Source organism: Hirundo rustica, chromosome 5, assembly GCF_015227805.2.
Source record: "Hirundo rustica isolate bHirRus1 chromosome 5, bHirRus1.pri.v3, whole genome shotgun sequence".
NCBI classification, from domain to species: domain Eukaryota; kingdom Metazoa; phylum Chordata; class Aves; order Passeriformes; family Hirundinidae; genus Hirundo; species Hirundo rustica.
This window is the reverse complement of record NC_053454.1, coordinates 1,364,521-1,388,557: the sequence shown is the minus strand read 5'-3', so window position 1 is coordinate 1,388,557 and position 24,037 is coordinate 1,364,521. Positions and strand designations below refer to the sequence as shown.

The 24,037-nt window shown below is 64.2% G+C and overlaps 3 protein-coding genes across 4 annotated transcripts in view; 2 read left to right on the top strand and 1 right to left on the bottom strand.

The window, feature by feature from the left end:
- Window positions 1–98: 98 nt before the first annotated feature.
- Window positions 99–7,963, top strand: AUP1 (AUP1 lipid droplet regulating VLDL assembly factor). The gene is made up of 12 exons (XM_040064576.2): window positions 99–202; window positions 493–630; window positions 1,067–1,217; window positions 2,324–2,511; window positions 2,644–2,716; window positions 4,686–4,759; window positions 5,539–5,605; window positions 6,147–6,252; window positions 6,374–6,520; window positions 6,645–6,805; window positions 6,935–7,023; window positions 7,810–7,963. Exons 1-12 carry the CDS (start codon window positions 153–155, stop codon window positions 7,856–7,858), a joined length of 1,293 nt encoding a protein of 430 aa, XP_039920510.1. The 5' UTR covers window positions 99–152; the 3' UTR covers window positions 7,859–7,963.
- Window positions 7,964–8,275: 312 nt separating this feature from the next.
- Window positions 8,276–10,266, top strand: LOC120753062 (BCL2/adenovirus E1B 19 kDa protein-interacting protein 3-like). 2 transcript variants are annotated; one of them, XM_040064970.2, is made up of 6 exons: window positions 8,276–8,439; window positions 8,957–9,086; window positions 9,186–9,315; window positions 9,390–9,484; window positions 9,598–9,719; window positions 9,905–10,266. In XM_040064970.2, exons 1-5 carry the CDS (start codon window positions 8,352–8,354, stop codon window positions 9,704–9,706), a joined length of 552 nt encoding a protein of 183 aa, XP_039920904.1. In that variant the 5' UTR covers window positions 8,276–8,351; the 3' UTR covers window positions 9,707–9,719; window positions 9,905–10,266. The 2 variants fall into 2 exon arrangements, with proteins under 2 accessions (XP_039920904.1, XP_039920903.1); XM_040064969.2 differs by having other exon boundaries at window positions 8,277–8,439; window positions 9,570–9,719.
- A 224-nt stretch (window positions 10,267–10,490) lies between these two features.
- The window catches only part of LOC120752684 (dedicator of cytokinesis protein 2-like), a 46,213-nt gene continuing 32,666 nt past the window's right edge, over window positions 10,491–24,037 (bottom strand). Inside the window, exons 29-53 of the mRNA XM_040064129.1 lie at window positions 19,379–19,477; window positions 19,186–19,280; window positions 18,895–18,973; window positions 18,703–18,803; window positions 18,522–18,580; window positions 18,239–18,387; window positions 17,981–18,066; window positions 17,261–17,417; window positions 16,876–16,916; window positions 16,625–16,715; window positions 16,420–16,539; window positions 15,798–15,887; window positions 15,600–15,704; window positions 14,981–15,122; window positions 14,725–14,806; window positions 14,539–14,623; window positions 14,278–14,364; window positions 13,475–13,651; window positions 13,272–13,355; window positions 13,042–13,179; window positions 12,656–12,741; window positions 12,152–12,302; window positions 11,830–11,938; window positions 11,315–11,448; window positions 10,491–11,228 (exon numbers count right to left, since the gene is read on the bottom strand). Coding sequence (XP_039920063.1) covers window positions 11,139–11,228; window positions 11,315–11,448; window positions 11,830–11,938; window positions 12,152–12,302; window positions 12,656–12,741; window positions 13,042–13,179; window positions 13,272–13,355; window positions 13,475–13,651; window positions 14,278–14,364; window positions 14,539–14,623; window positions 14,725–14,806; window positions 14,981–15,122; window positions 15,600–15,704; window positions 15,798–15,887; window positions 16,420–16,539; window positions 16,625–16,715; window positions 16,876–16,916; window positions 17,261–17,417; window positions 17,981–18,066; window positions 18,239–18,387; window positions 18,522–18,580; window positions 18,703–18,803; window positions 18,895–18,973; window positions 19,186–19,280; window positions 19,379–19,477 — 2,637 coding nt within the window. The 3' untranslated portion in view covers window positions 10,491–11,138. The remainder of the gene's footprint in view (window positions 11,229–11,314; window positions 11,449–11,829; window positions 11,939–12,151; window positions 12,303–12,655; window positions 12,742–13,041; window positions 13,180–13,271; window positions 13,356–13,474; window positions 13,652–14,277; window positions 14,365–14,538; window positions 14,624–14,724; window positions 14,807–14,980; window positions 15,123–15,599; window positions 15,705–15,797; window positions 15,888–16,419; window positions 16,540–16,624; window positions 16,716–16,875; window positions 16,917–17,260; window positions 17,418–17,980; window positions 18,067–18,238; window positions 18,388–18,521; window positions 18,581–18,702; window positions 18,804–18,894; window positions 18,974–19,185; window positions 19,281–19,378; window positions 19,478–24,037) is intronic.

Sequence of the window (24,037 nt, the reverse complement as noted above, 5' to 3'; positions counted from 1 at the left end):
TGAGGGCCGCGGCCGGGGCGAGAGCGCCGCGGCGGCGCGGTGCGGGCCAGGAAAGGGACGCTCACCCAGCGTGCCCCGCGCGGGCCGGGCGCGCGGCCGCGGGCAAGATGGCGGCGGGTGCGGGGTGGCCGTGAGGCGCCGGCACGGCGGGGATGGAGCCGCCCGCGGCCCCGGGCCCCGAGCGGCTCTTCGACTCGCACCGGTGAGCGCCCGCCCGGGACCCGCGCGGGGGGGACTCCCGGGGGAGCCGCGGGAGAACTGCGGGAACCCTGGGCGGGGGTCGCGGGGCCAGCGGAGAGCGGGCGTGTCTCACCAAAGCCCCGTGGGGAAGGTCGGGGTGACCCGTGGGGGGACCGGGGAGCGTTCGGGCTGTGCCCGAAGTGGGTAGGGAGACTTGGCGGGGAACACCACGCCGAGCGACGGTCGCAGGGCGAGTCCTGGGGATCGTCCCTGCCACGCTCAGGCGGCCCCGACCGCTTTCTGCTCTTGTAGATTCCCCACCGATGGGTTCCTGCTGCTGGCCTTGCTGCTCTACGCCCCCGTGGGGCTCTGCCTGCTCGTCTTGCGCGTCTTCATCGGCGTCCACGTGTTCCTGGTCAGCTGCGCCCTGCCCGACAGCGTCGTGCGCCGGTGCGTGCCCTCGGGGGAGTGCTGCCCGCGGTGGGTGTGGGGTGCAGGGCAGCCCCGGCCCCTGGGTGTCCCGAACCGTGCGGGCTTGGCTCAGGGAAGGATCTGTGGGGAGCTGTGCCTTCGGGACTCCTTGCTTTCAGGAGCCTTGGCGGTGCTTCCGCTGCCAAGCCGCCTCTGGAGTGGCTCAGGGACTGGTCTGAAGCACGTGGATCAGCCTGGTGTGCTGCTCAGGAGTTCTGTGGGCACTTGCTGCCCTTATCCCAGTCCCAGCCCCACACCGATTCCTGCTCCGGACGTGTCATTGCCATTTGGTGCCGGTGTCGTTTGTCCAGCCGCCGGAATTCCTGGGTCCTTGCCTGTTGGACGTGTCACCTAGCACCTAGAACCTAGTGGTTCTGACGGCAGGACTTGAGGAAGATCCTTGTTCCCCTGGCAGGTTCATTGTCCGCGTGATGTGCTCCGTGCTGGGGTTGCTGGTGCGTCAGAGCGACCCTCGGCTGCGCGGGGCCGGCGCCAGGGTTTTCATTGCCAACCACGTCACCCCCTTCGACCACAACATCATCAGCCTGCTCACCTCCTGCAACACGGTGAGGGCGCGGCTGGGGCTCCTCCCCGAGGGCGGGCCACGGGCAGCTCTGCCCCATTTGGTGTTGCCGTGGTCACAGCAGAAGGCAGCTTAAAGCCCGCTCAGTGCCACCCTCTGACATGGGCAGGGACAGCTTCTGCCAGCCCAAGTGGCTCCAAGCCCCATCTAGCCTGGCCTTGGACGCTTCCAGGGATCCAGGGCCAGCCACAGCAACTCTCACCCAAAAATTTCTTCTTAATATCTAGCCTAAATTTCTCCTCTTTCAGTTATACCCATTAATCCTTGTCCTGTCGCTCCAGTTTCTGGCGCACATTCCCTCTCCAGCTTCTCTCTAAGCTCTTTCAGATCCTGGAAATAAATCCAGATCTGATTTATTAGCTCAGGGTGTTAACCTTGAGGCGTTTTCTGTGGCTCAGTGTCACTCGTGGGCTCTGCACGAGAAAGTGGAACAGGGTGAGGAGCAGCTGGAGTTGTTACAGTGGGGGTTGATTTTGGTGGAAGAGTGGACAGATCCCAGCAGCTGCTTCCTTCTCCGGCCCTTTTGGATAAGGGGGCAGGGCTGATTGTGGGGCAGGGCTGGTTGTGGGGTTTCCCCCAGTACTGGGTGGGCAGTTTTGGGAGCTGCATGTCAGTGATGCTTGGGTAGTTCAGGGCTGTCCCTGCTCTCCTGTAAAATTCTTTGTGTGTGGAGTTCCTGAGTCAGCAGATCCGGGAGGCTCCTGTGTCCTGCACAGCCATTGATTTACCCCTGGCCTGGAGGGGGAGGACTCCTGGGAGCAGTGTGTGTCCTGCCAAGCGTGGCAGGGACCGCTGGGGGTGTGGGCAGCTGGGAGTACATGTGTCTGGCAGGCAGGGCACAGTCTGACCGGATGATTTGGAATCCATTTCCTGTGGAATTTGGGCTGGAGCAGAGGCTGAGGCCTGGCAGTAACACATTCTCAGCCACCAGTTCTGTCAGCACAGGTCACCCTCAGTCCCAGGGTGGGTTTTGCTAATGAGCAGGAACTTTGTCACCTCTGTCACCTGGGAACGTGGGCCTGGAGGGGCAGGAGGGCCTGGAAGGGTGGGCAGGGCGGCGTTCCCTCCTCACTCCTGTTCTCCCTGCAGCCTGCCCTGAGCGGTGCCCCAGGGTTCATCTGCTGGTCCCGGGGATTCATGGAGCTGGGAGTGACAGGCAGCCGTGCGGAGCTGGTGGATTCCCTGAAGGAATACTCAGCCCACCAAGGGAACCCACCGCTGCTGCTGTTCCCAGAGGAGGCGGCCACCAACGGCAGGGCCGGGCTGCTCCGCTTCAGGTGCGGGAGTGGGAATTCCCACAGCGGGAATTCCTGCGGCAGGGGGGCTGGGAATGGCTCTGGCGTGTGGTGACAAAGTGGTTTGAGGTGGGATCACTCTGGGATTATTCACTGCAGAATTCCCCCTTCCAGCTCCTGGCCCTTCTCCATCCTGGATGAGGTCCAGCCCGTTGCCCTGCAGGTCCGGAGGCCGTTGGTGGCTGTGGTGAGTGGTGGGCACAGGGACAGGGTGTGGGGTGGGTACAGCTTTTCTTTCTGCTGCTTCTTTGGAGCCTGTGCTGTGGCCTGGCCTCGTGTCCTGGCACCCTGGAACCAGCTGCTCAGGGCTGACACTGTTCCCAGTGCCTTTCCCAGGAATTTGGCCAGTCAGGACTCTCCTGATTACACTGACCAGATGTTTGGTGGCCCAGCTAGCTGTCACTGTGCCTCTGGCTTCCATGGCCACTGCAGCCTGCTTTCCTCTTGGTGAGTTCCCTGCTGTGAAAGACCAGCTGCAGTCAGTACTTGTGCCAGAGATCGTGCACTTTGGTGACACAGGCACAGGACGTGGTGCAAGAGCAGCCCCACACAAGGGATAAAGTTCACAAGGGCAACGGCAGCGCTGCCGAAGGCCTGGCAGGGAAACAGCTCTCAGCGGGGCTTTGTTGAATTTCTTACTTTTGATATTTATTATTTATGATCTGGTGACCCCTGGCAGGGTGAGGAGTCACCTGGATGTTTGCAAGGATGGGAGCTGCAGGAATATTTGGCAGATCTTTGTTAACCCCTGCCAGGCCAGGGGTGCTGAGGCCACAAGTGTGGGTGAGGGTGCAGTTTTCTAGCAATGAGGATAAGTTGCATTTTGAACGACTTCTCGAGAGAAGTGGGAGAGCTTTTCTGTTCTGGACAGTTTATAAGGAATATCTTAAGGCTTTTGTGGGTTTGGCTCATCTGAGAAATTCTGAGCTGTAACAAGTTGTGTGTCTGTGCATCCCTTCCCTCGTGCATGTCGGGGAGAACAGCAGGTCTGTGTGGAGGTGCTGGTTACAGTCATTTCTTGGCTCAAATTTTACCTCCAGAGTCTGAGCAGGGCTTTGTGCTTCCTGCACATTGGCTGAATAAATCCTGGTGGATTTCTGGGGTGATTTTAAACCATCAGAAACTGGAAGACTTGGAGATGTCATATTTTGAATGGTTCAATTGGTGTTTTATGGGAAGTTTTCTTATGTAATTGTGTAATGTGTATTAGGCCCTGGGTTGGGCCAAACACCAAATTTGGGGTTAAGAAAGAATTTTCTCCAGCTCCAGTTGCATGGAATGTTGCAGGAAGGTGTCATTCTGTGGCACAGGCAGTGTGGCTGAAATCTGGCTGTGGGCATCACTCGAGGCATTTGGGTTTGGGGTTCTGAGGTTCTGTTTATCCAGATGAGGCTTCTCAGTTCCCCTCGTGGCTGGGTTTTCAGGGCTTTTCTCACTTACAGCTCCTCTTCCCAGGCTGTGGGATAAACCAGGCATGAGCCTGTCTGAGAATCACAGAATTGCTTGGGTTGGAAAATCCCTCGGAGCCTGTGGGCTCATTCCCCAGGCACTGACAAGGCCACCATTGACTATGTCCCCAAGTGCCACATCCACAGAGCTTGTTAAATCCCTTAGAGACTGGGACATCCCCCTGCCCTGGGCAGCTGTGCCAGAGCTGGACAACCCTTTCAAGGAGGAATTTCAAGGAGTCCCAATATCCAACATCAACCTCCTCTGGCACAACCTGAGGCTGTTTCCTCTTGTGCTGCTCCCTGGGAGAGCTTACAGGAGTTGGGACACCACAGAGAGGCTGTTGCCAGCAGAATGAGGGAGGATTGTTCATGGTTCTGAGGAAGCTTTGGTAGGTTTGCAGGCGTTTTTGGTGCTTTCTGAAGGCACAGAGTAGTAGGGAATGTGGGGATACCGAGAGAAAGTCTTGCTGCTGTCTTAGTGGGGGAGAAAGTTTTCACTGGGAGCAGTGAAAAGCAGTGAAAACTGGTGATGACCAACGAGGGTGAAACTGCCCTGGAGCTTGCCCTGCTTGCACTGGCTTTGCTGTTCCCACTCTCCCAATCCTCCAGCCACAGCTCAGGAGTGCTCTGCCCACCTCCCTCCCCAGTGGAACCTGGACCAGCTCCTGTTCCACGGCTGGGATCTCACTCTGCTCTCTCCCCCAGAGCGTGGCTGACTCCTCCTGGGTCACGGAGCTGCTCTGGACCTTCTTCGTTCCCTTCACCGTTTATCAAGTAAGGTACTACGTCTCTCTCTTCCGTTTGGGGCAGGGTTGAGGGTGGGCAGGGCCATGGTGTCACCATGGCAGTGACAGTTCCCTCCCTGGGTGCCTCAGCAGGGCTGGGCTCGGCACCATCTGGGCCTGGCCGTGTCCAGCTCCTGCACCAGCTTCTGATGTGGAGAGGGCTCCTGGTTCCTGCTGGAGAAGGAGAGAATCTCAGCCTCTCCAGGTGTTCAGTTCAAGTTTCCAAGTGTATTTTTGAAGCTGAGCTGCTCAGCCCAGCTGTGCTGGCCCCCAGTGTCTCTGTCTGTCCCTACAATCCCTCGGGAGCGGGGTGGTGCAGGGCTGGTCCAGACCCCTGCCCACAGCCTGGCTGAGCTCAGGCTGGCTGAGTAATGAGAGCAACGGAAGGGACTGGGAATCAAATGTAGGACTTGGTGTATTTCACCAAAGGAAAGCCTTTCCCTGGTTCCATCTGCCTGAATTCTGGGTGACCCGTTTTCTACTTCCACGTAAATGGCCACAGATCCTCATTAAGGCCTTTCTGGGAGCTGCAGATCCCTCATGTTACGCTTGAGGGCTAACGGAGCTCCAGTGAGCCAGTTCTGTCCTCTGCCACGTCCTGGATTTGGGAGTGGGTGTTGGGGTTTGGTGCTCCTGTGGGGAAAGGCGTGGGCTGAGAGGGAGCATGGAGGTGGGGATGGCATGGCTGCCCCTGGCAGGGTGTCCCCAGGGGCTGCTCCTGGCAAGGGCTGCTCCTGGCAGGGCTGGCTCCACGAGCTGTTGTCCCCACTCAGGTGGATGCCGTCTGTCCCCAGACGAGCGGACGAGCGGAGTGAGGACTTTGCGCTCCGAGTTCAGGAGGTAGGAAAGTGCTGTGGGAAAGGGAATTGTAGGGCTGCTGCGCTTCGGGGTGGACACAGAGGAGAGCTGGGTGCAGGCAGAGTTGCAGAGGGTGTTTCTGGATGTGTTTGTGTGATGGGAGTGCTGGTACGTATTTATTGCCCCTTGCAGGAGCTGTTGTTTCATGGCTTATTTGCCACCCCACGTTGAGCCTTTCTGCAGTTGTCAGGGCTCTTCTCATAGAGTTCAAACCTTTCACCCCCTTTTTATAATGCCACAAATCAAACAAAGCAGTTGTTTCTCCACCCTGCCCGTACGTCCTGGGTACTTCACAGCTCCAGACGTCTCGCGTCTCCTTGTCACCCTGTTTTGACCGGATGATATCGCTGTTCCTGGTCCTTCTCGTGCACTCTGCAGCACTGAAATGCCTCCCAGAGGCCCTGGAGAAACCAATTCCCAGCCCTCTTGCTCCATGTACCCCTGACATGCTCCCCAGCGTGGAGGGGCCACCCAGGCTGTGCGTGTTGTGTGTTTTTATGTGTGACTCCTCCATGTTCCACAGCTGTTGGCCATGGAGCTGGGTGTGGTATCCACACGGATCACCGCTGCTGACAGGACCGAGCACATGAAGAGGCTGAGGCACACGGCACGGCTGCCCTTTGCCCCAGGTGAGGGTCCTGGCTACGGAACCTCAGCCCAGGCTTTTGGGAGGGGTCCTCTCTCTGCTCTCAGGGGCAGACTGCTCACTTTTAGTCCCTCACGCTGTTCCCACCGTCCTTTCTCCCGCAGCCTCGAGCCAGCGCCCGGCAGCCCGGCCCAGGGTGACCCCCAGCCTGCCTGGGGCTGCTCCCGAGGACGTGCGGGTCGTGGCCATGGCACAGCAGGTCAAGGAGGTGCTGCCTCACGTGCCCTTGGAGGTCATCAGGACAGACCTGGGTGAGCTGGGGCTGGGGGCAGCTTCTGTGGTCTGAAAGAAGAAACCTCGTCCCTACTGCACTGGAACACACTGGCAGCCAGGATGGAGTGTCCTGATCTCTAACGGGTCCCTTTGTCCCCACAGTCCAAACCAACTGTGTGGACACCACCATTGCCAACTTGCTGGAGGGGAGAGTTCCCTTCTTCCCTGAGAGTAAAGAGGCTGGAGACCTGCCTGCCCCGTCTACCTCCCAGGCTGCAGCTGCTTCTGGCATCCAGGGCTCTGTGGCTGCGCCTTCTTCCAAGGTACTTCGGGCTTGTGTCTCCCTGCTCTGCTGGCTCGTGTTCGAGCACCAGCCTGGCATGCCAGGTCCTTCCAGAGCCACCGAGGAGGCTTCATCTGTCTCCTGACGGCTCCTGTGCTTTCTCTTCTAGCCGGCTACAAAGCAGTTTGCAAAATCCCCCGTGGAGCGTCACCTGTCCTTGCAGGAGAGGAAGCGAGCCTTGTACGACTATGCCAGGAGGTGAGAGCCCCCCACACCTCCCTCTGCCAGGGCCACACAAAATCTCCTCCTGCCCAAACCCCCAGATCCCGGCCCCTGCAGTCCCGAGGTGCCCCAGGCACTGGGTTCTCCAGGGTAACTCATTTCTGGCTGATTTCTGGAAGCCCCTGTGGAACTGGGCTTCCCTGAGGGCCCACTGGCACCGTGGCACCCTCGGTGTGGGCAGGACATTCCTGTTCGGCACCAGGGACAATGCTGTTAATCCTCCTCGGTGTCAGGGCACAGTTTGGTCTCTGTGCAGGGTTTTTGTGAGGCAAATCCTGGGATAAGAGGCCAGTTCTGGTGTGTGGGCTTGGTTTAGGAAGATACAGAAAACTGAGGATGTGTTTGAGGGGAAGTTCAGCGTGCCTGGGCTTGTTGGGCACTGGGGGAACCATCCTGTTGGATAACTCTGACTGGGAAGCGTAGCTTGGAACTGCTGGGGCACGGGGACTCCCGTGGGTGGTCCTGGGGGACAGTGAGCTGCCATGGGCAGCCCTGGCTTGGTCCATGCTCCGTCGGGTTTGTTCCAATGGCCCTCCCAGAGCAGCTCCTGCTGCCTTCACCTCTTTCCCTGGGCTCCAGGCAAGCTTGGAATGAAACAGGTCTAACCAGAGCCCAGGCCTGGGATGCTGCAGTGTCCAGTGTCCCCGGGCCCCAGTCCCTCGGGGCTGTTTCCTGGCCAGACCGGCGATCCCCGGGTGGGTTCACGGGAGGCCCCTGGGGTGGTCGCAGCCCCGCCGTGTCTGAGGGCGCTCTCTCCCACAGGCGGTTCGCTGAGAAGCACGGCGCGGCAAGGGCCGGCGGCAGCCCCTGACCGGGCCGGGCCGGTGTCAACCCCTGACCGGATCCCCGGGCCGGGCTGGGCCGGTGTCAACCCCTGACCGGATCCCCGGGCCGGGCCGGGCCGGGCCGGTTTCAACCCCTGACCGGAGCCCCGGGCCGGGCCGGTGGCACCGGGAGCGCGCGGGCCCCGCGCGAACGGGACGGGCGGGGCGGGGGCGCCCCCTGGCGGCGGAAATAAACGGCGGCAGCGTCCGGCGCGGCTCGGGCTGTGCGGGCACCGGGGGCAGAGGGGCGGGGTCAAATGGGCGGGGCCAGCGGGGAGGGCGGGGCCGGGCCGGCTCCGTGCGGGTCTGCACGCGCGGCGGCCGACGCCTGCTCGCGCGCCGCACGTAGGCGCCGCTTAAAGAGGCAACGCGGCGGGGCCGCCGCCCCCGCGGCCGGGCGAGCTGCGGCTCGCGGGCCCCAGCGGGAGGAGCCAGCGCCCCTTTAAGAGAGCGGCGCCCGGTGCCGGTGGTTTTATTTACATGGGGGCTCGCGGGCGTCACGTGACTGTCAGCGGCGGGGGCTGCGCGCGGAGCACCCGCGGGGCCATGGCGGGAGCCGGTGACGACGGTGCGGGGGGAACCGGGGCACCGGGGTGGGATCGGGGCAACGGGGGACCCGGGCGGGCCGGGGCACCCAGGGGTTTGGGACAATAAGGGCGGGCTGGGGCACCGCGGGGTTCGGAGCGGTGGAGGAGCCAAGGGGTTGACGTGCACACGTGGGGCTCTGGGTCACCGGGAGTCCCGGGTGGCTGATGTGCTCTGTGGGTCAGTGGGGAACCCAGACGGGGTTTCTGGGGGGCTGACGTGCACTGGTGGCCAGGGCGCATAGGGATCCCGGGCAGGCTGGTGTGCACCGGGGGTCGGGTCAGTGGGGCCATCAGGGGAGGCTGATGAGAACCGCGGGGGCAGGAGTAGAGGCAGGTGCGGGTCCCGGGACAGTAACCCTGGGGTGCACGGGACATCGCGGGTCGGGGACTGCACTTGGTGCTCCTGCGGTCTGCAGGGAGTGGTGCGGGGTGGGCTCTGGGCAGGGATGGGGTGCAGGGGTGGGCCCGGGGCAGCACAGGGGCTGACAGCCCCTCCAGGCTCCTGGGTGGAGCTGCGGTGTGGCCCAGGCTGCCCCGAACCCGAGCTGGCGCCTTCACCGTTCTCCTGCCACGCCGACGTGGAGCGGATGCTGCTGGAGGCCCAGCTGGAGACAGAGAGCAGTGACGGGTGAGTCCCGAGGGGGAGCCGGGCTCCAGAGCCCTGCTGAGCCGCGGCTGGCGCTGGGGCCACAGGCTGGGCTCGGTGACTGAGGGTTCCTGTTTGCAGGACTGTGCTCGTGCTGGGCTCCCCAGCCTGGGATGATGACGGAGCCAGCCATGGGAGTGATCGGCCAGAGGAGAGCGAGGTGCTGCCTGCCCACAGCCAGCCCCAGCCAGGCTGCCCCCACCCCCGGCAGGTGAGGGAGCTGTTCCCACCACACCCTGCTGTGCCCCCAGGCCCTGCTCTGACCTGCCCTGTGTCTCCTTCCAGTGGGATATGCCAGAGGAAGCCAAGTGGAGGCAGCGACGCCTGACAGCGTCCCTGGGCTGGGCCTGTACCCGCTGCCCTCGGTACCTGTCTCCAAAGTAAGTCCTGTGTCCCCCACAAGCACGTCCTGCTGACCTCCATCCCGCTGTCCCCGTGTCCCTGTTAACCATGAACTTTCCCCAGGGAATTTGCCTTTGTGTGCTCCCCCCAGCCAGTGCTGTGGAGCCTGCAGGGAGGAGCAGTGGGGAGGAAGAAGAGACTTTTCAGTTCGGAGCTGCTGCTTCTCTTCATCCCCTCGCTTCTGCTCAGCCACCTGCTGACGCTGGGGCTGGGGTGAGTGTCTGTGGGTCTCACCGTGGGGCTGGGGGAAGACACTTCTGCATTTGGGCTGCTCATCCCTCGTGTGCTGTCATGCACCACTGTTCCCGGCAGCTGCAGTGGTCTGCTGCCATCTCCCCTTGCTCCTGGCTTGCCCAGCACCCCGTACCAGTGCCTCACAGTCACTCTCTCCAATCCAGGATCTACATTGGGAAGCGCCTGGCAGCCTCCTCGGCCAACCCTCTGTGAGGAACTGGGCAGGCAGCACCCGCTGCTCCATTGGCAATGCGGGGAGAGCCCAGCAGCAGCGCGGCCTGACCGCTCCCAGGCCCCGTGTTCGTGGCATGAGGAGCCTTCTCCCCGTGTTTCTCCCTCAGCCATCGCCTCGGGAGCTGATCCCAGTGTCCCCCGTAGACCAGAACCTGCTGCTGATGGCAGCTCCCAGTTGCAGGCAGCCCCTGCCCTTCCCAGCCCTGGTTACGGGTCCAGGTCCCCCTGTAACAGACTGTAAATATGACTGAGCCCACCTGAATAAAGAGCCCTGTGCCAGCTCAGGATCTGAGCAATGAGTCCCCTCCCTGTGTCCAGCCAGCACAGCCTGCCTTGGGAAGTGACCACTGGGCTCCCTGGGGCCCTTCCCTGTGGCAGGAGGGCGAGCCCCTGTGCTTTGGGGTGGTGCCAGCTGGGGATGGGCCCCTGGGTGGGCCGTGGGCAAGCAGGGCTGGGTGCCGGGGCTCCCATGGCTGCTCAGCCCCACGCAGGTGCCCGGCTGATGCGTTTGTCCTTTATTAGCCATGGCTGCAGTGCAGAGGCGGGAGCTGAGCGTGGCATGGCTGGTTAGGGCGTGACACCTGCCTGGTGCCGGTGGCAGGTGTGGGCAGGAGAGGTGGCACTGCCAGAGCGTGAGGCTGCCGGGGCCTGTGTGCGCACCTGGATGTGCAGTTCAGGCCAGGAATGTGTCCTGGTGCCGCAGGATGGAGTGGGCAGCCAAGGGATGGGAGCTGTCCCACAAATGGAGAGCAGGAATCACGCAGAAATGCCACTGGGGAAGTCTCTGGCTCCCTGCCACTGGCACAGTCCATGGGCAGCCCGGGTGGAGGGAGGGAGGGGTGTCCTCACGGCTGGGAGGGGCTGCATGTGTGGGAGCTCAGCATGGCTCCAGTGGCACAGGAAGCATCCAGGGCCAGGTGCGTCCCAGCCCCAGGGGACACCTGGAGGGTGGCAATAGCCAGAGCTGGCAGTACACTGTGTGGCAGTGCCCCATGCACACGGGGAGTCCTGTGGCCATGTGGGGTGCTCTGGGTGTCAGTGGTGCAAGAGGTGCTCCAGCAGGTGAGAATCAAGCAGAGCTGTGGCTCCAGCAGTTGGCTGGGCACAGGGGCGCTCAGGGCAGGGGTGGCCCCTGCAGACACTGCAGCTGCAGGTAGCATCAGGTCAGAGCTGTGACAGTCGCTTGGACTTGGGTGGAGGCAGTGGCGGTGACTTGAGGCTTCTGTTCCTGTCCACTGTTGGGGATGTGGACGCCTGCAAGCAGAGAGGGATGAGAGGGGTGGTGGGACTGGGGGCCAGGGCCAGGCAGTGCCTCCCCTCCAGTGCCTCCCCTCCCGTACCTTCCCTGCAGCTGCAGCGTCACTCTGCTCCAGGAATGTCTCATACACCGCGAGGCTGAACTTGCGGGGCAGCGGTGGGAGCTTGCTGGCGCTTCTCACGCGGCCACCAAAGCCGGTGGGAGACAGGGACGAGCCTGTGCAGGCAGGAGAGGTGGGATGGAGGCTCAGCCAGCCTGGGGCTGCATAGGGCACATCAGGGTCCCCAGGGCTGCGGGGCCAGCGCTCCTGCCCACAGAAGTGTGGCAGTGCTGGGCAGAGAGGACAGAGGTGCTATGGGATGTGAGCCCAGCCGGGAGCAGGGGGCTGGCTCCCACCAGGAACAGCTCTTGGTACCAAGAGCCAGTGGCACAAGGTCCAGGATCAGTGGCTGCAGCCCCTCAGGGAGTGTTCAGCGGGGGCCGTGCCTTGTGCTCCCACTCTGTGCCACCACAGGGGCGTGAGGGGACCTGTGGGAGGGCACAGCCCTGCTCGTGGGGCTCTCGGGACTCTCGGGAAGGTGGCCTGGCAGGTTGTACCTGCAGCGCTGGGCTGAGCACCCGCAGCAGCTCGGCTTGGTGGGGGCTGTTTCCCGTCAGCGCTCGGGCTGCTCTCGCTCATGTTGCAGGAGAGTCTCCACTTCTCGTCCTGGGGCACAGAAGGAAGGCTCAGCACCTCGGAGAGCCAGGCTGGATGGCAGCCACCTCCAGCTCCTGCCCTCCCTGCAGCAGGGGCTGCCACCAGCCCCTTGAGGGGTCCCATCCGGGCTGGGGGCAGAGCCAGGGGCTCTGGGTGCAGCAGGACCCCCAGGGGAGTGCAAGCGGGGCCCCAGGGAGGCACCAGGGCTGTGCTGAGCATCACCTTGGGCTCTGGCAGCTCCGAGATGGACTGGCGCGGGTCCTGCCGCCGGGGCCCGAAGATGAAGCTGGCACGGTTCTCCCTGTGCTCATTCCTGTGGTCCTCGCTCTCAGAGGGACGGGGGGCAGGCTTTGGAGTCGGGGGTATCTCCGTGCTGTGGGGTGACTGGGACAGGTGAGGGGCAGCAGGGGAAGGAGGAGCGGGGCTATGCCATGGCTGCATTCAGCCAGGCACCATCTACAGCAGAGCTCAGCAGGGGAGGTTTGGGGGACAAGAGTGGATGGCTCAGGTGACAGCAGTGTCCAGCTGAGCCTGGGGGCCTGGACAGGGCCACCGTGGTGGCCTGGCAGGACAGACCCCTGAGATGCACTTGGTATAAAGGGCAGGGGGAAAGGCAGAGGACTGGGGAGGTGGGAGAAAAGTGCCCGGTTCAGAGTGAGGAAGCTCAGCAGGGAGGGCTGAGGGGGCTGAGAGGGATCGACCAGCACTCCCCACTGCAGCACTTGCCTGGCTCCAGTGTGGCTCAGCCGGTCCCAGTCAGGTACCCAGGCTATGGACCGGGGTCGGCCACTCCTCCGGTCCTCAAAGAACATCTGAGAGACAGCCAGGAGGGGTGAGAGGGCAGAGCGTCCCCAATCCTTCCCTGGGCTCAGCCAGGGCCATCAGTGCCCTCTCTGACCAGTCCTGCTTCTGTGCCAGTGCCACCCTCCCCAGGAGCACTGTCCTCTCTCCAGGGGCAGGCAGGAACCCTGAGGTCCCCTATGCCCAGTGCTCCTCACCCCATTCCTGCTCCAGCCATGGCCTCAGCCAGCTGCTCCATCCCTGCTTTGGCTTGCCCAGTGTCACCCCCATGGTGCCAGGCCCTGCCCCATGCCCCCCAGCACGGCACTCACCATCTCACGCACGCCGTACTGACTCTCCACCTTGGCCCGCAGCTGCTCGAAGCACTGCTCCATGCGCTCGTGGAAGGGCCGCAGGTCCTCCGTCACCTTCTGCCCGTGGATCCGGATGCCCTCTGCCAGCAGCGGGATCTGGGGGACAACGGGGACTCGTGGGGCTCCCTGGGATGGGGAGGGACAGCGGGGAACAGCTGTCCCTGCCACGGGGAGGCTGCACCTGGTACCTGCCAGGCGATCAGGTCCTTCAGCTTCTCGATGTTCCCTGCATCCTCAGGGTGCTCCTGCATGTAGGCCTCCTGGAAAAAAGCCTGCAACGACCCTCCTCAATCCCACTGCCGGGCTGGCTCAGCTCCACGCAGGCTGGGCAGGGCAGAGTGGTGCCAGTGTTTGCCCTGGCTGTGCCCAGCTGGCCCTTGCGTGCCCTCACCTTCTCATACTTGGCAAAACCACCCATGACGGCGGGGTCCACGATGCCATTGAGCAGCATGGAGAGAGGGTTGACGGGCAGGCTGGGGTCGTTCTGGTGCCGGTTGATCTCACTCATGATTTTCTCGTTGGTTTTCATCATGGTCTCGATGGCGTTCTCCAGGGGGGAGATGATGATCTGTGCACAGGGAAGGGTCAGAACTCACAGGCACAGCCAGGTACACCCACCTGTCACCCTGGCCTGGTCCCTCAGGAGGGACCCTTGGGGCTGCACATCTCACCCCACGGAGCGCCTCAGACCCCTGGCACCCCCTGAGAGCTCATGGGGATGTGCTGGTCCCTGCTCCCAGCACAGGGACAATCCCATGGGCAGCGAGGCTGCAGGACACCTGGGCAAGCACTGGTGTCACTTTGGGGGTGCAGCTGTGCCACAGTGGGGTGCACAGCCTGAGCACCGCTGCAGATACACGTGCAGCACTCATGCAGCCATACGTCCTTGTGCCTGCAGCATCCTGTGACAGCCCAGCCAGGGCACATCACATCTCCACTGCCCTGGCTCCTGAGACTCCCTGGATGCTGGCCGAGCACCCGGCCCTGACAGAGGAACAAAGCCCACGCAACAGAGCCGTGGCAGCAGCTGCTGAGCCTCCTCCAGCGCCTCTGCTGCACCCCACACGCTGTCCCTGCTGCCCTCGGAGCATGGCACAGGCAGGACACGCTCCCCATGCCCCAGCCTGAGCTCCTGGCAGGGCTGGGGGCTGTGTCCACCGGGATCCTGGGAGGGCCCTGCTGCCCCCTCCTCACCGTTTCGGTGGAGGTCACGACGAACCAGCGCAGGATGCCGGGCAGGGGATAGGCTGTCCTGAAGGTCGTCCGCTCAATCCACATGTTCTGTGGGAAGAGCAGCAGTCACTCCCCACCCTTCTCTCATCACCCCTGGGCTGCCCCATGGCATGGGGGGATCCCACCTCCATGGGCACAGGACCACCACCTTCCCCATCCCAGGGCCCCCCAGCTCTCCTGTCCCTCCAGCTGGGGGTCCTGGCAGCTCCTCCCAGCACTCACTGCAAATTCATTGTCGGGGTCGTTCGGGCCCCTCTTGAAAGGCCGTGAGTAGCTGAACCGCTGGACGTGGTTGGCTTTGTAGAAGCTGTGGGGAGAGAAGGGGCAGAAGTGGGAGAGAAGCCTCACTGTGTCCCACCCACGCACGCACAGGGAGCGGAGCAGGGGCTCCCTGCGCTGGACACTCACTTGGTGATCTGCTCCGGGATGCTGCGGCCCTTGAGCCGCACCTTGGCCTCCTCTGCGGGCTGCACGGTGAAGCACTGGATGTCTGTGGGAGTGAAGGAGCCACCAGCACACACTGGAGGACAGGGCTGCTGGGGAGAGGGGCTCCAGAGCCCTGCGAGGTGAACCCCAGGGGCACAGAGAGGCATTTAAGGAATTCCCACATGGAGGGAGTGGGAAGAGACCAAGCCACCCTCCCAGCCCTGTGCACAGAGGATACACTGCCCTGGGGAGTCGGTGATGTCCTGGCCAGGGGGAGATGTGCTCTTCAGCTTCTCGGCGTTGGGGAAGGGGCTCAGCAGCTGCATCTCAAAGTCCTCACGCCGCTCGTACTCCTTGCCCCGGTAGATGAAGACCTTGTTCTGCAGGGGGAGAAGGTGACAGCTCATCCCTGTGCCACAGAGCGGGGCCCGCAAGCCCCAGAGCACCGGGGTGCAGGTGCTGATAAGGCTGAGCCCCCTGCCAAGCAGAAAACACCTCCTGCTAGGAAAATGATATCCCCCCAAACCCAGGGACTGGAGGAAAAAGGAAGAAGGCACATGGAGAATCAGGATTGGTGCCATCCAAGCGATGTCACTAAGGACAAATCCTGCCTGACAAATTCAGTGGCTTCTACGAGGGCGCAGCAGCGTGGATGGATGGGGGGAGAGTGGCTGGACTTGTGCAAACCATCTGCCCTTGTCCCCAGGACAGAGGTGGATGGGACAGACGCTGGGTAAGCATCAGGCTGGATGATGACACCCAGAGTTGTGGTCCACAGCTCCACGTCCAGGTGGAGACCAGTGAGGAGGGTGTTTCTTTGGGGTGGCAGCTGCGGGGCTGCTCCTGGTTCTGCTTACCCGGAGGAAGGTGGGGAAGCCCTGCCCGTAGTAGCCCACGGCGAAGTAATCCGGGCTGGGCCGCAGCACCTTCAGGATCTTCTCATAGAACTTGGCTTCTCGTTGCTGCAGAGGAGAAGTGGGTGGATGAGGACAGGATGGGGCCCTGCAGACTCCCCCAGCTCATCCCCACCACCCTGCCCTGCCAGCAGCACCCACCAGGATGTCACTCAGCATTTCGTAGTCGAACACGTGGCTCTCGTACTGCTCCGCCAGCTCCTTGCAGATGTGGATGGCCTCCTCCCACATCTGGAGAAGAGAGGGGCCAGGACAGGGGCCCCCGGTGCAGGGTGAAGTGGGGAAGGGGGCAGCAGGAATCACCCTGCCTGTGAGGGCACCTGCACCCCTGCCCTCTGTGAGGAGCGGCAGAGGGCTCTCCTGTGGGGACTGGTGGTCCAGTGGGCAGCAGAAGGACTTGGCTCCAGCCCCCCAGCCCACCCCATCAAACTTTTGTCCTGAGATGTCTGAGCTGCCGGCCCCTGGCAGTACAAGGATTGGGCTGGGATGTGATGAGACAGGATGGGATGGGATAGGGATAGGAATGGGACAGGGATGGGATGAAGGACAGGAGTGAACCATCCAGCCCAAGCTCACTGCAGGGCAGTTCCAGCCCTTCTGCAGCAGTGGGGAGTGAGGGGCCATGCTGAGAATGGGGTCTGGGAGCTTGGAACACAGGGCAGTGGTGGCAAGGAGGCCAGGCTTGCCCTAGGCCAGCCCAGCTCCCTCCAGTCGCGGGGTTTCAGAGGCTGCAGGGTCTGTAGGGGCAGGGGGCCACATTCACCTTGCCCTGGTCGAAGTATTCGATGATCTGGTTGTACAGAGCCTCCTTCAGCTGGCGCTGAGTGTGCAGGTGGAGGCCGTGCGGGCCCGGCACGGGGGCTGCGTTCGACTCCTCTGACCACTGCACAAGGGAGCAGGGACCTGTCGCACCAAGCCCACAGAGCTGCGCTCCTCCTCACAGCACCCCCTGAGTGCCCCGTGCCCACCTTGAGCAGCCGGGCGTGCAGCAGCAGCGTGTAGGCTCCCTCCGTGTAGTTCTCGTAGCTGATGTGCAGATCCTTCAGCTTGTACAGGTACCTGGGGGTGACGGGAGCCGTGTGGGGCACAACGGTTGGCACAGTTCGGGCAAAGAGCGTCATCACTCTGCCCCTCAGGGCACAACACCAACCCCATCCCACCGGGAATGCTCGGGACTCCCCGCCCCAGATGCTGCCGCTGTTCCCGGGGCTGTGCTCACCTGATGTACATGGCCTGGCGGTCGATCTCCTTGTAGAAGTTCTGCGGAAAGGCAGACGAGGCTGTTCGAGTGGCCCAAGGGGTGGCACAAGCCACAGCCCCCCACATTGCCACCCTCCGGGCCATGGTGCTGCCAGGACTGTCCCCGCACAGGGACAAGGTTGGCCATGGCCCTGCACAGTGACTGCCAAGGGGTGCCAGCTCTGGCACCACCTGCACCCCCTCTCTGCTGTGCCAGGGGCACCGTGGGGACTTGGGCAGATGCAGGGACAAGCCTGGGGGAGCTGGGGAAGCATGAGAACAAGCTCTGGTTGCCCCGGGGAGCTGAGGACGTGTGGATGAGCCCTGCCAGCCTCAGGGAGCCAGAGCAGGGCACAGGAGCTCACCAGGAGGTTGACGGTGCAGCTCATGCTGTAGGTCTTGTTCTCGTCATTCATGACAGCCCGGTAGTCCAGGAGCCGCTCCAGGAGTTCGCTCACCAGCCTCACAAAGTCCTCTCCGGGCTTGGCCAGCTCGGGGTGGCTCTGGCAGCAGCTCAGCAGGCTGGGGAAGAGAGGGGGGCCACGGGTACCAGTGCACAGCCAGCTCTGCAGTGCTGCCACCGCTGCCCTGCTCAGCGCCAAAGGGCAGGGACAAAGCCTGGGCAGAGCAGGGGCATCACCCAGGGCAGGGGTAGTTCCTGGGGCAGAGATAACACCTGGGGCAGTGGCATCACCCAGGGCAGGGGTAGTTCCTGGGGCAGAGATAACACCTGGGGCAGAGGCATTGCCCAGGGCAGGGGTAGTTCCTGGGGCAGAGATAACACCTGGGGCAGTGGCATCACCCAGGGCAGGGGTAATTCCTGGGGCAGAGATACCTGAGGCAGAGGCATCACCCAGGGCAGGGATATCAAGGCATAGGGTAATTCCCAGGGCAGGGGCATCACCGAGGACAGGAGCACAGCCTAGGGCAGGCAGGTGCAGGGAGTTTTCCTCCCCGCCGGTCCCTTTCCCTCGGCACACTCCGGGCCAGGGCAGAGCGTGAGGAGGAGCGGGATGGCCGGGAACGGCGACAGCGAAGGGTCACGCCGCGGGGAGGAGGCGGCAGGGATGTCACCGCACACTCACATGCTCTTGAAAAGCTGCATGTACTGCTCGTCTCCCCGGCCGCCCTCCACCTCGCTGTCCAGCCTGTGCAGGATCTCATCCTCGAACTGCAGAGAGGGGGTGAAGACGGGCTGAGCTCGGAGGAGCTCCCCTCCAGACACCATCTTAAAGAGAGACGGTTCCCGTCCCCGCTCCCAGGCCGTGCCCCCGCCTTGGTGCGGGTGGTTCCCACAACATCCCACCCCATCCTGCTCCCCCGGGAGCAGCCTCGGCCCTCACCCGGCTGAAGCTGCCGGTGAGCCGGTGCTCGCAGAGCATCATGTCGAAGAAAATGGGGATGGTGGATTTGCGCAGCTCCGGCTCCGGCACCAGCGTCATCTCCAGGATGGGACCCACCATGCCCGGGATAAACTCGATCTTGCGCTGGCCTTGGGAGGACAGGGAGGGCTGAGCGGGCAGATCCGCACCCACGCAGGTTCCCACACCCACTCTGGGGACGGTGCTGCTGGACGTCAGCCCACAGAGACCCGAAAATCGCACATCGCTGCACGCCGTGGCTCACCGAGGCTGTACCACATGTCCCGAATGGACGCTCCGATCGTGGCTCTCATGTCCCCGTACCTGCCGGGACAGAGATCGGTCAGCATCGCTCTGCAGCCCAGCCGGCTCATCCCAAAATCCCGGACCTCGCAGCCCGGGGCGGGGACCCGAGGCGCCGCTGGCAGGGAGGGGAGGGGACTCACTTGGCCAGAATACTGTTGCGTTTGGCCGGGGAGAAGTTCTCCAGCTGCAGGGAGTCCTGGGTGAGGAAAGCCACGGCCAGGTGGAAATAGTTGTTCCAAAGCTGCCGGGGAAGCACAGGGATGAGCGCCAGGCTGGGTGGCACAGTGGGCTGGGACCTGTCCTGAAGCAGGACTGAGGCAGAGCCCACCCACCTGCAGCTCGAAGTTGCTGTTGCTCAGGAACATCTCGGTTAAGGTCGCGCCAAACTGGTTGATGGCGCGCAGGAACTCCCTGGGGCGAGTGAGCGCTGAGCGAGGGCAGCACCGGCGTGCCCGCTGCCCAGCCCGGGGTGCCCACCATCGTCACACAGAGGGGGCGAGGCCCTTTGTGCCCGCTTCAGCGCCGCCAAACGCTGTCCAGAGTCCTCCTCCAGTGTCCCCTGCCCCCGGGCATCCCCACAGCCACCCCAGCCTCCCCCTGCGGGTCCCTGGCCGGGCCCTCACCGGTTCTGCACCATGTTCATCACCACCCAGTCCCCGGGATACACTGTCTTCCCAATCAGGTCCTTGAAAAGGATAAAAGTCTCCATGAGGAAGTCCTGTAAAGGAGGGAAAGATGTCAGGAGCTGCGCCGGACCGCAGCGCCCTCCGGGGGATGCTGTGGGGGAGGCGCTGATTGCCGTGGGGCAGCACTCACCATCAGCTCAGGCCGGGAGGGGAACGCCTGGATGTAGGTGCTGTAGTGGTCCTTGTCCATCTGGCTCAGGATGGCGGCCATGCAGGCCACGTAGTGGCTCTGGGGGAGAGGAGCTGCTCAGGCCCTGCAGCTGCACCGCGGAACAGGACACTGTCCTTGTTCCTCCCCTCGGTTCGTAACTCAGAGCTCCAAACTGCCTCGGGTTCTGCCCAGCCCCGCCTTCCCTGGTCCCTTCTTCCCCAGTTCCCCAGACCTCTCCTGGCCCCTTCATATCCAGTTCCCAGACTGTGCATCCCTGGCTCCTGCACCCACCATGATGCCAGGGGGATGCAGGTGTAATTACAGCGCGGTGCTGAAGCACCTCTGTCATTTTTGAGATAATTTAAGGCCACCTGTGCATGTTGAGGGTATTTTGAAAATGGCAAAGCAGGTTCCTTCTGTGGTGCCTCCAGTGAAGGGTCCCGAACTGATCCCTCAGCTCCACTCCAGGAGGCTCCCGGCTTTGTGGCAAGACAAGTGGAGTGTGCACGAGCGGGACGCTGCCCAGAGAGCTGTCCCAGAGACACCCCCGAGGCTGGAAACTGCGGGAGAGCGCAGCTGTTTCTGGGGTAAGAGCATCGCCTGGCATGCTCAGGAGGAGGGATGGCCCCGCCGTGCCCCGCTGTCACTGATGGAGTTTTGTGAGTGGCTTCAGGTGCCAACCCACGCCCAGACACTGCCGTGCCGTGAGTCCCGTGAGGGCAGCACCGGGCGCTGGCCACCACTGCCCAACCCGGGCAACCTCCCAGCCCCGGCACTGCCGGAGCTTCCTCCCGGATTCCGGCGGAGACGGAGCCCCATGACAGCCCCCGGCCAGACCTTGGACTGTTGGGGGAGGGATGTGAGCGCTGCCGGTGGCCAAGGGCTCCCGCTTCGCATCAGCAGCCCCGGGAGCTCCTCGGGACCCGAGCGCTGCAGCGGGGGAAGCAACGTGCGCCCACGGCCAGCCCTGGCTACGAGGGGTTTGCAGGGGATTCCCTCGGGCGAAGCGAACGGATCAAACCCCAGCACCTCCCGCTCCTTCGGGAATCCGTGCGGTGCCGCGGCCCCGCCGAGCACCGGCGCGCCGGGGGCCGGGCGGGACCGGGGCGCGAAGCCACCGAACCGCCCGGGCAGCGCCCTCCCGGTGCCGGGACCGCGGCTCCTCCGGGGCTCCGGGGCTCGGCTCCCGGGCGCGCTCCCCATGGCGGGGCTCCGCCTCCCGCCCCGCTCCGCCCCCGCCGCTCCGCCCCGGTACCGGCGAGCGCGCGCGCCCCGCCCCGCCCCGCCGAGCCCCGCGCCCGCCGCTGCCGGACCCGCGCCGCCGCCGCCGCCGCCGAGCACCAGGTACCGGGCGGGATGCGGAGGAGGCTCGGCCGGGGAGCGGGGAGGCGGCCGGACCGGGTGCTGCGGACATCGGCCCTGCGGCGCCGGCCGGTACCGGGACCCCGGGCGGCCCCGCGGCCGGGGCGTGGGAACCTCGGGGCCGGGAGCGGCGACACGGTGCGGGGACCCCCGAAACCGGGACTGCGCGGCGGTGCGGGGACCCCCGGGGACGCGGGAGCGGTGCGGGGACCCTCGGCCCGCGGGATGCGCGGGGGCCGGCGGGGCCGGGGCTCGGAGCCGAGCTGGGCTGGCGAGGGGGATCCTCGGTGTCCCGGATCCCCGGGGGTAGCGGCATCTCCCTGTCCTCCCCTCCTTTGCTCCCGGCGAACCGGAGCTGCCCGGGGAAGTGCTGGAGGCACGGGGACGGTGGTACCGAGCATCCTGTATCAGGTACCGAGCGCCGAGCACCGCGCACCGAGCCCCCTGCGCTGGGCGCCCCGCACCGAGGTGGCCGTGGCGGGGGTCTCAGGGGGACGCAGCCGCGCTGGAACGGTGACAGGGCGTGTAGCCCGTGGAGATGCGTCCGTGGCGGGAGCTGCTGTGTTAGAGGGGCCGAAGACCCCCACGTCGCGCCGCGGTGCCGCAGCCTCGCCCTGTCCGTCCCCCCGGCCCCCGTGGCCCCGCCGCTCGCTGGGTCGCTGCGTGCTGGAGCCTCTCCGGGGAGCGGCCAGGCGGGCTCGTCTCCGCTCCCCCTGGCTCGGAACGCGTCCGTCAGCCGGGGCTGTGCCGGGTGACACACGCACACGCAGATCCAGGGATGTCACTTTCGGTACCGCGCGCCGCTGTGACGCCGGCCGGGGCCGGAGGGATTCAGCCCACGTTGCTCCCGGCAGCTCCCGGCGCCCAAGGCCTTGTGTCCTCCGGCGGAGCTCCAGGATGCGGGAGCGAGCCCCAGGCAGTCCCGCGGAATGGGGATGCGCAGCTCCCGGGGTGCTCCGGTGCCTCCCCGGGGTGCTCCGGTGCTCATCCTCCCCGCGGGAACGCACACAAAACCCCGCCGGAGCTGCGGCTGCGGGAGAGGGGCCGAGGTCTCCGCGGAGCCGGTTTCGTGTCGGGAGCACGAGGTGGACACGTATGAGTAACCACCGGGCCCGGGCTGTGCCAGCGCGGGGACATACGGGGACATCGGTGTCTGCCGCTCGCTCGGAGGAGCACGGCGTGCTCAGCGCCGGCGGCAGCTCGGGTGATGTCCACACTCGGCCCCTCCCGGGGTTACGGGAAGGAGCCCCTCGGCACAGCCGCGGCGGCGGGGGACGCGGGGACCTCCGGCTGCGCTCCCTCCCGGCGGTGCTGCCCGAGGAGCGGCTCCGGGAGCAGCGCGGGGGGACCCTCGGGCAAAGCCGGGCTGAGGCTGGCACCTCCGGCCCTTCCCCGTGTTCCCCTCTCCGCAGGGAGCGTTCGTCCTTCCGGCACGCTCGGTGGATTTCGTCGCAGAAGCTCCTTCGGGCTGAGGTTGTCTTCTTTACAAATGATAATTATTGTAATTACTTAATAGCATGGTGGCATCCAGAGGCCACAGATAATTAGTGGGTCTATTCCTGTCCCTGCTAACAACGCTGCTCCGGTCCTAACCAGTGCCGCGGGCAGAGCCTGCCTCGCGTGTTTGCAGAGATGCTCCGTGTGGTCTGGGCTTGTCTGGTGGTGGGGAAACTGAGGCACGAGGGGGAGGAAGACACTCGCTGGTTCTCAAATTCCCCTGATAGCCAGCGTTGTCTAAAGCGCATGGAGATAAAGTGGGGGGAGCAGGCTGCTCGATGGCGTTGGGAATGCACTTAAAGGCAGGAATTTGTATTCTGGAAGGACGTTCTCAGTGCCGGGAGCTGCAGCTGCAGAGGCCGTGCCGCTGGCTGCTGGCACCACGGCTGGTGGGTGCTGGTCCAGGGGGTCCCTGCTGCAGCCGGGACTGACCCCCCGAGCCTGGACTGGTGTGTTCAGGGGCGGTGCAGGAAGTGCTGGGCGGTGAAGCCTTTCCAGCTGTTGTCCAGGTATGTGCTCTGGGGACAGCTGGTGGCTTTCTGATGCCATTTTTAGCCTGTGAGTGAGCCCGCAGAGCTCAGCGTCCCCTGGCCCAGGCAGCTGCTTTGCACTCCGGGGCAGGTGGGCTCCAGATCGGTGCCCAACCCCTTCTCCAGAGCTGAGACATCCTCCCGGAGAGCGCGGGGCTGCGGGGATCTGCAGATGAGCTGGGTCTCCTGTGGCCAAGTTCTCTGGGCAGTGTCCCACTTCCCTTGTCCCGTCAGTGCTGCAGGATCAGCCCGTGCCAGAGATGCCGGCAGAGCCCTGGGTTTCAGTGCTGGGCACCAGACGAGCTCTCTGGGCCAGATCTCCATCAAGAGCATTTTCCCAGGTCCATGTAGCCACCCAGGGCATCTCCAGGGCTCGGAGAAGGATGGTTTTGCCCGTACCCCACGGGAAGGAAGCGGCCGAGCTGGGTGTTCTTCCTGCCAGGCTGGTCTCTCCTGCAGCCCCGGGGCTGCCACTGAACCACAGCGCCGGCAGCGGCTCCAGGGATGAAGGGATGCTCGGCCGAGGGAAGCCTTGGGACATGGGACAAACTCCTCCTGAGCTGCTCCCGCGCTGCTCCGCCAGGCAGGTCACTCCACCTCTTCACGTCTCATTAGAACGGCGATAGCAGCGCTCCTCTGCCTGGCAGAGAGGTGGGAACGCCAGCAGGTAGCGCAGGGAACAGAGACACCACTGCCATGGCAGCCGTATTAGCATCCACGGGAGACAGAGCAATAATTCGGCTTCTGCAGCTTCTGAAGGCTCGTGCAGAGGCTTTGTACTCGCGTCTCCCCGGCCGTGTGCAGCCTCCGTCTGCAGCACCAGCGCATCCGCAGTCGGAGGGCAGCGATGGAAGTGGAGCTGGGTGACCTCCGAGTGCCAGGACGACGCTGCTCCTCCTTCCCCAGCCGGCGGGATCCCGTCCATGGGCACCAGCCAGGCCGGCCGGGAGCCTCGGCGGCCCCAGAGGGGAGCCCGCGGGGTGGCTGAGGGTGCTGGAGCCGTGGGGAGGTGGGTGGCAGGGGGGCTCCCCGCCTCGGCCGGGTGTCAGAGCCTCCTCCTGGGCCCCGTGGCTGGGAGAGTGACTAATGTTCCCGCAGAGCACTTCAGCCAGTGACCTACATAGGGATGAGTGCGGATCCCTCGGCTCGTGTGAGCGGCCGCTCGCGCCGGGACCCGTGCGCTGGTGCCGCTCCCAGAACCCCTGGGCGATGCTCGATGCGGGGCTGAGGGGACTGTGGGGCACAGGCA

Excerpts from the sequence above, each read along its gene's own strand:
- AUP1 (XM_040064576.2), top strand. The coding sequence starts at position 153 with ATGGAGCCGCCCGCGGCCCCGGGCCCCGAGCGGCTCTTCGACTCGCAC. Across the intron at positions 2,512-2,643 it reads GCCGGGCTGCTCCGCTTCAG|CTCCTGGCCCTTCTCCATCC; the intron begins GTGCGGGAGTGG and ends TCCCCCTTCCAG. Across the intron at positions 6,521-6,644 it reads GGTCATCAGGACAGACCTGG|TCCAAACCAACTGTGTGGAC; the intron begins GTGAGCTGGGGC and ends TTGTCCCCACAG.
- LOC120753062 (XM_040064969.2), top strand. The coding sequence starts at position 8,352 with ATGGGGGCTCGCGGGCGTCACGTGACTGTCAGCGGCGGGGGCTGCGCG. Across the intron at positions 8,440-8,956 it reads GGCGGGAGCCGGTGACGACG|GCTCCTGGGTGGAGCTGCGG; the intron begins GTGCGGGGGGAA and ends CAGCCCCTCCAG. Across the intron at positions 9,720-9,904 it reads CTGCTGACGCTGGGGCTGGG|GATCTACATTGGGAAGCGCC; the intron begins GTGAGTGTCTGT and ends TCTCCAATCCAG.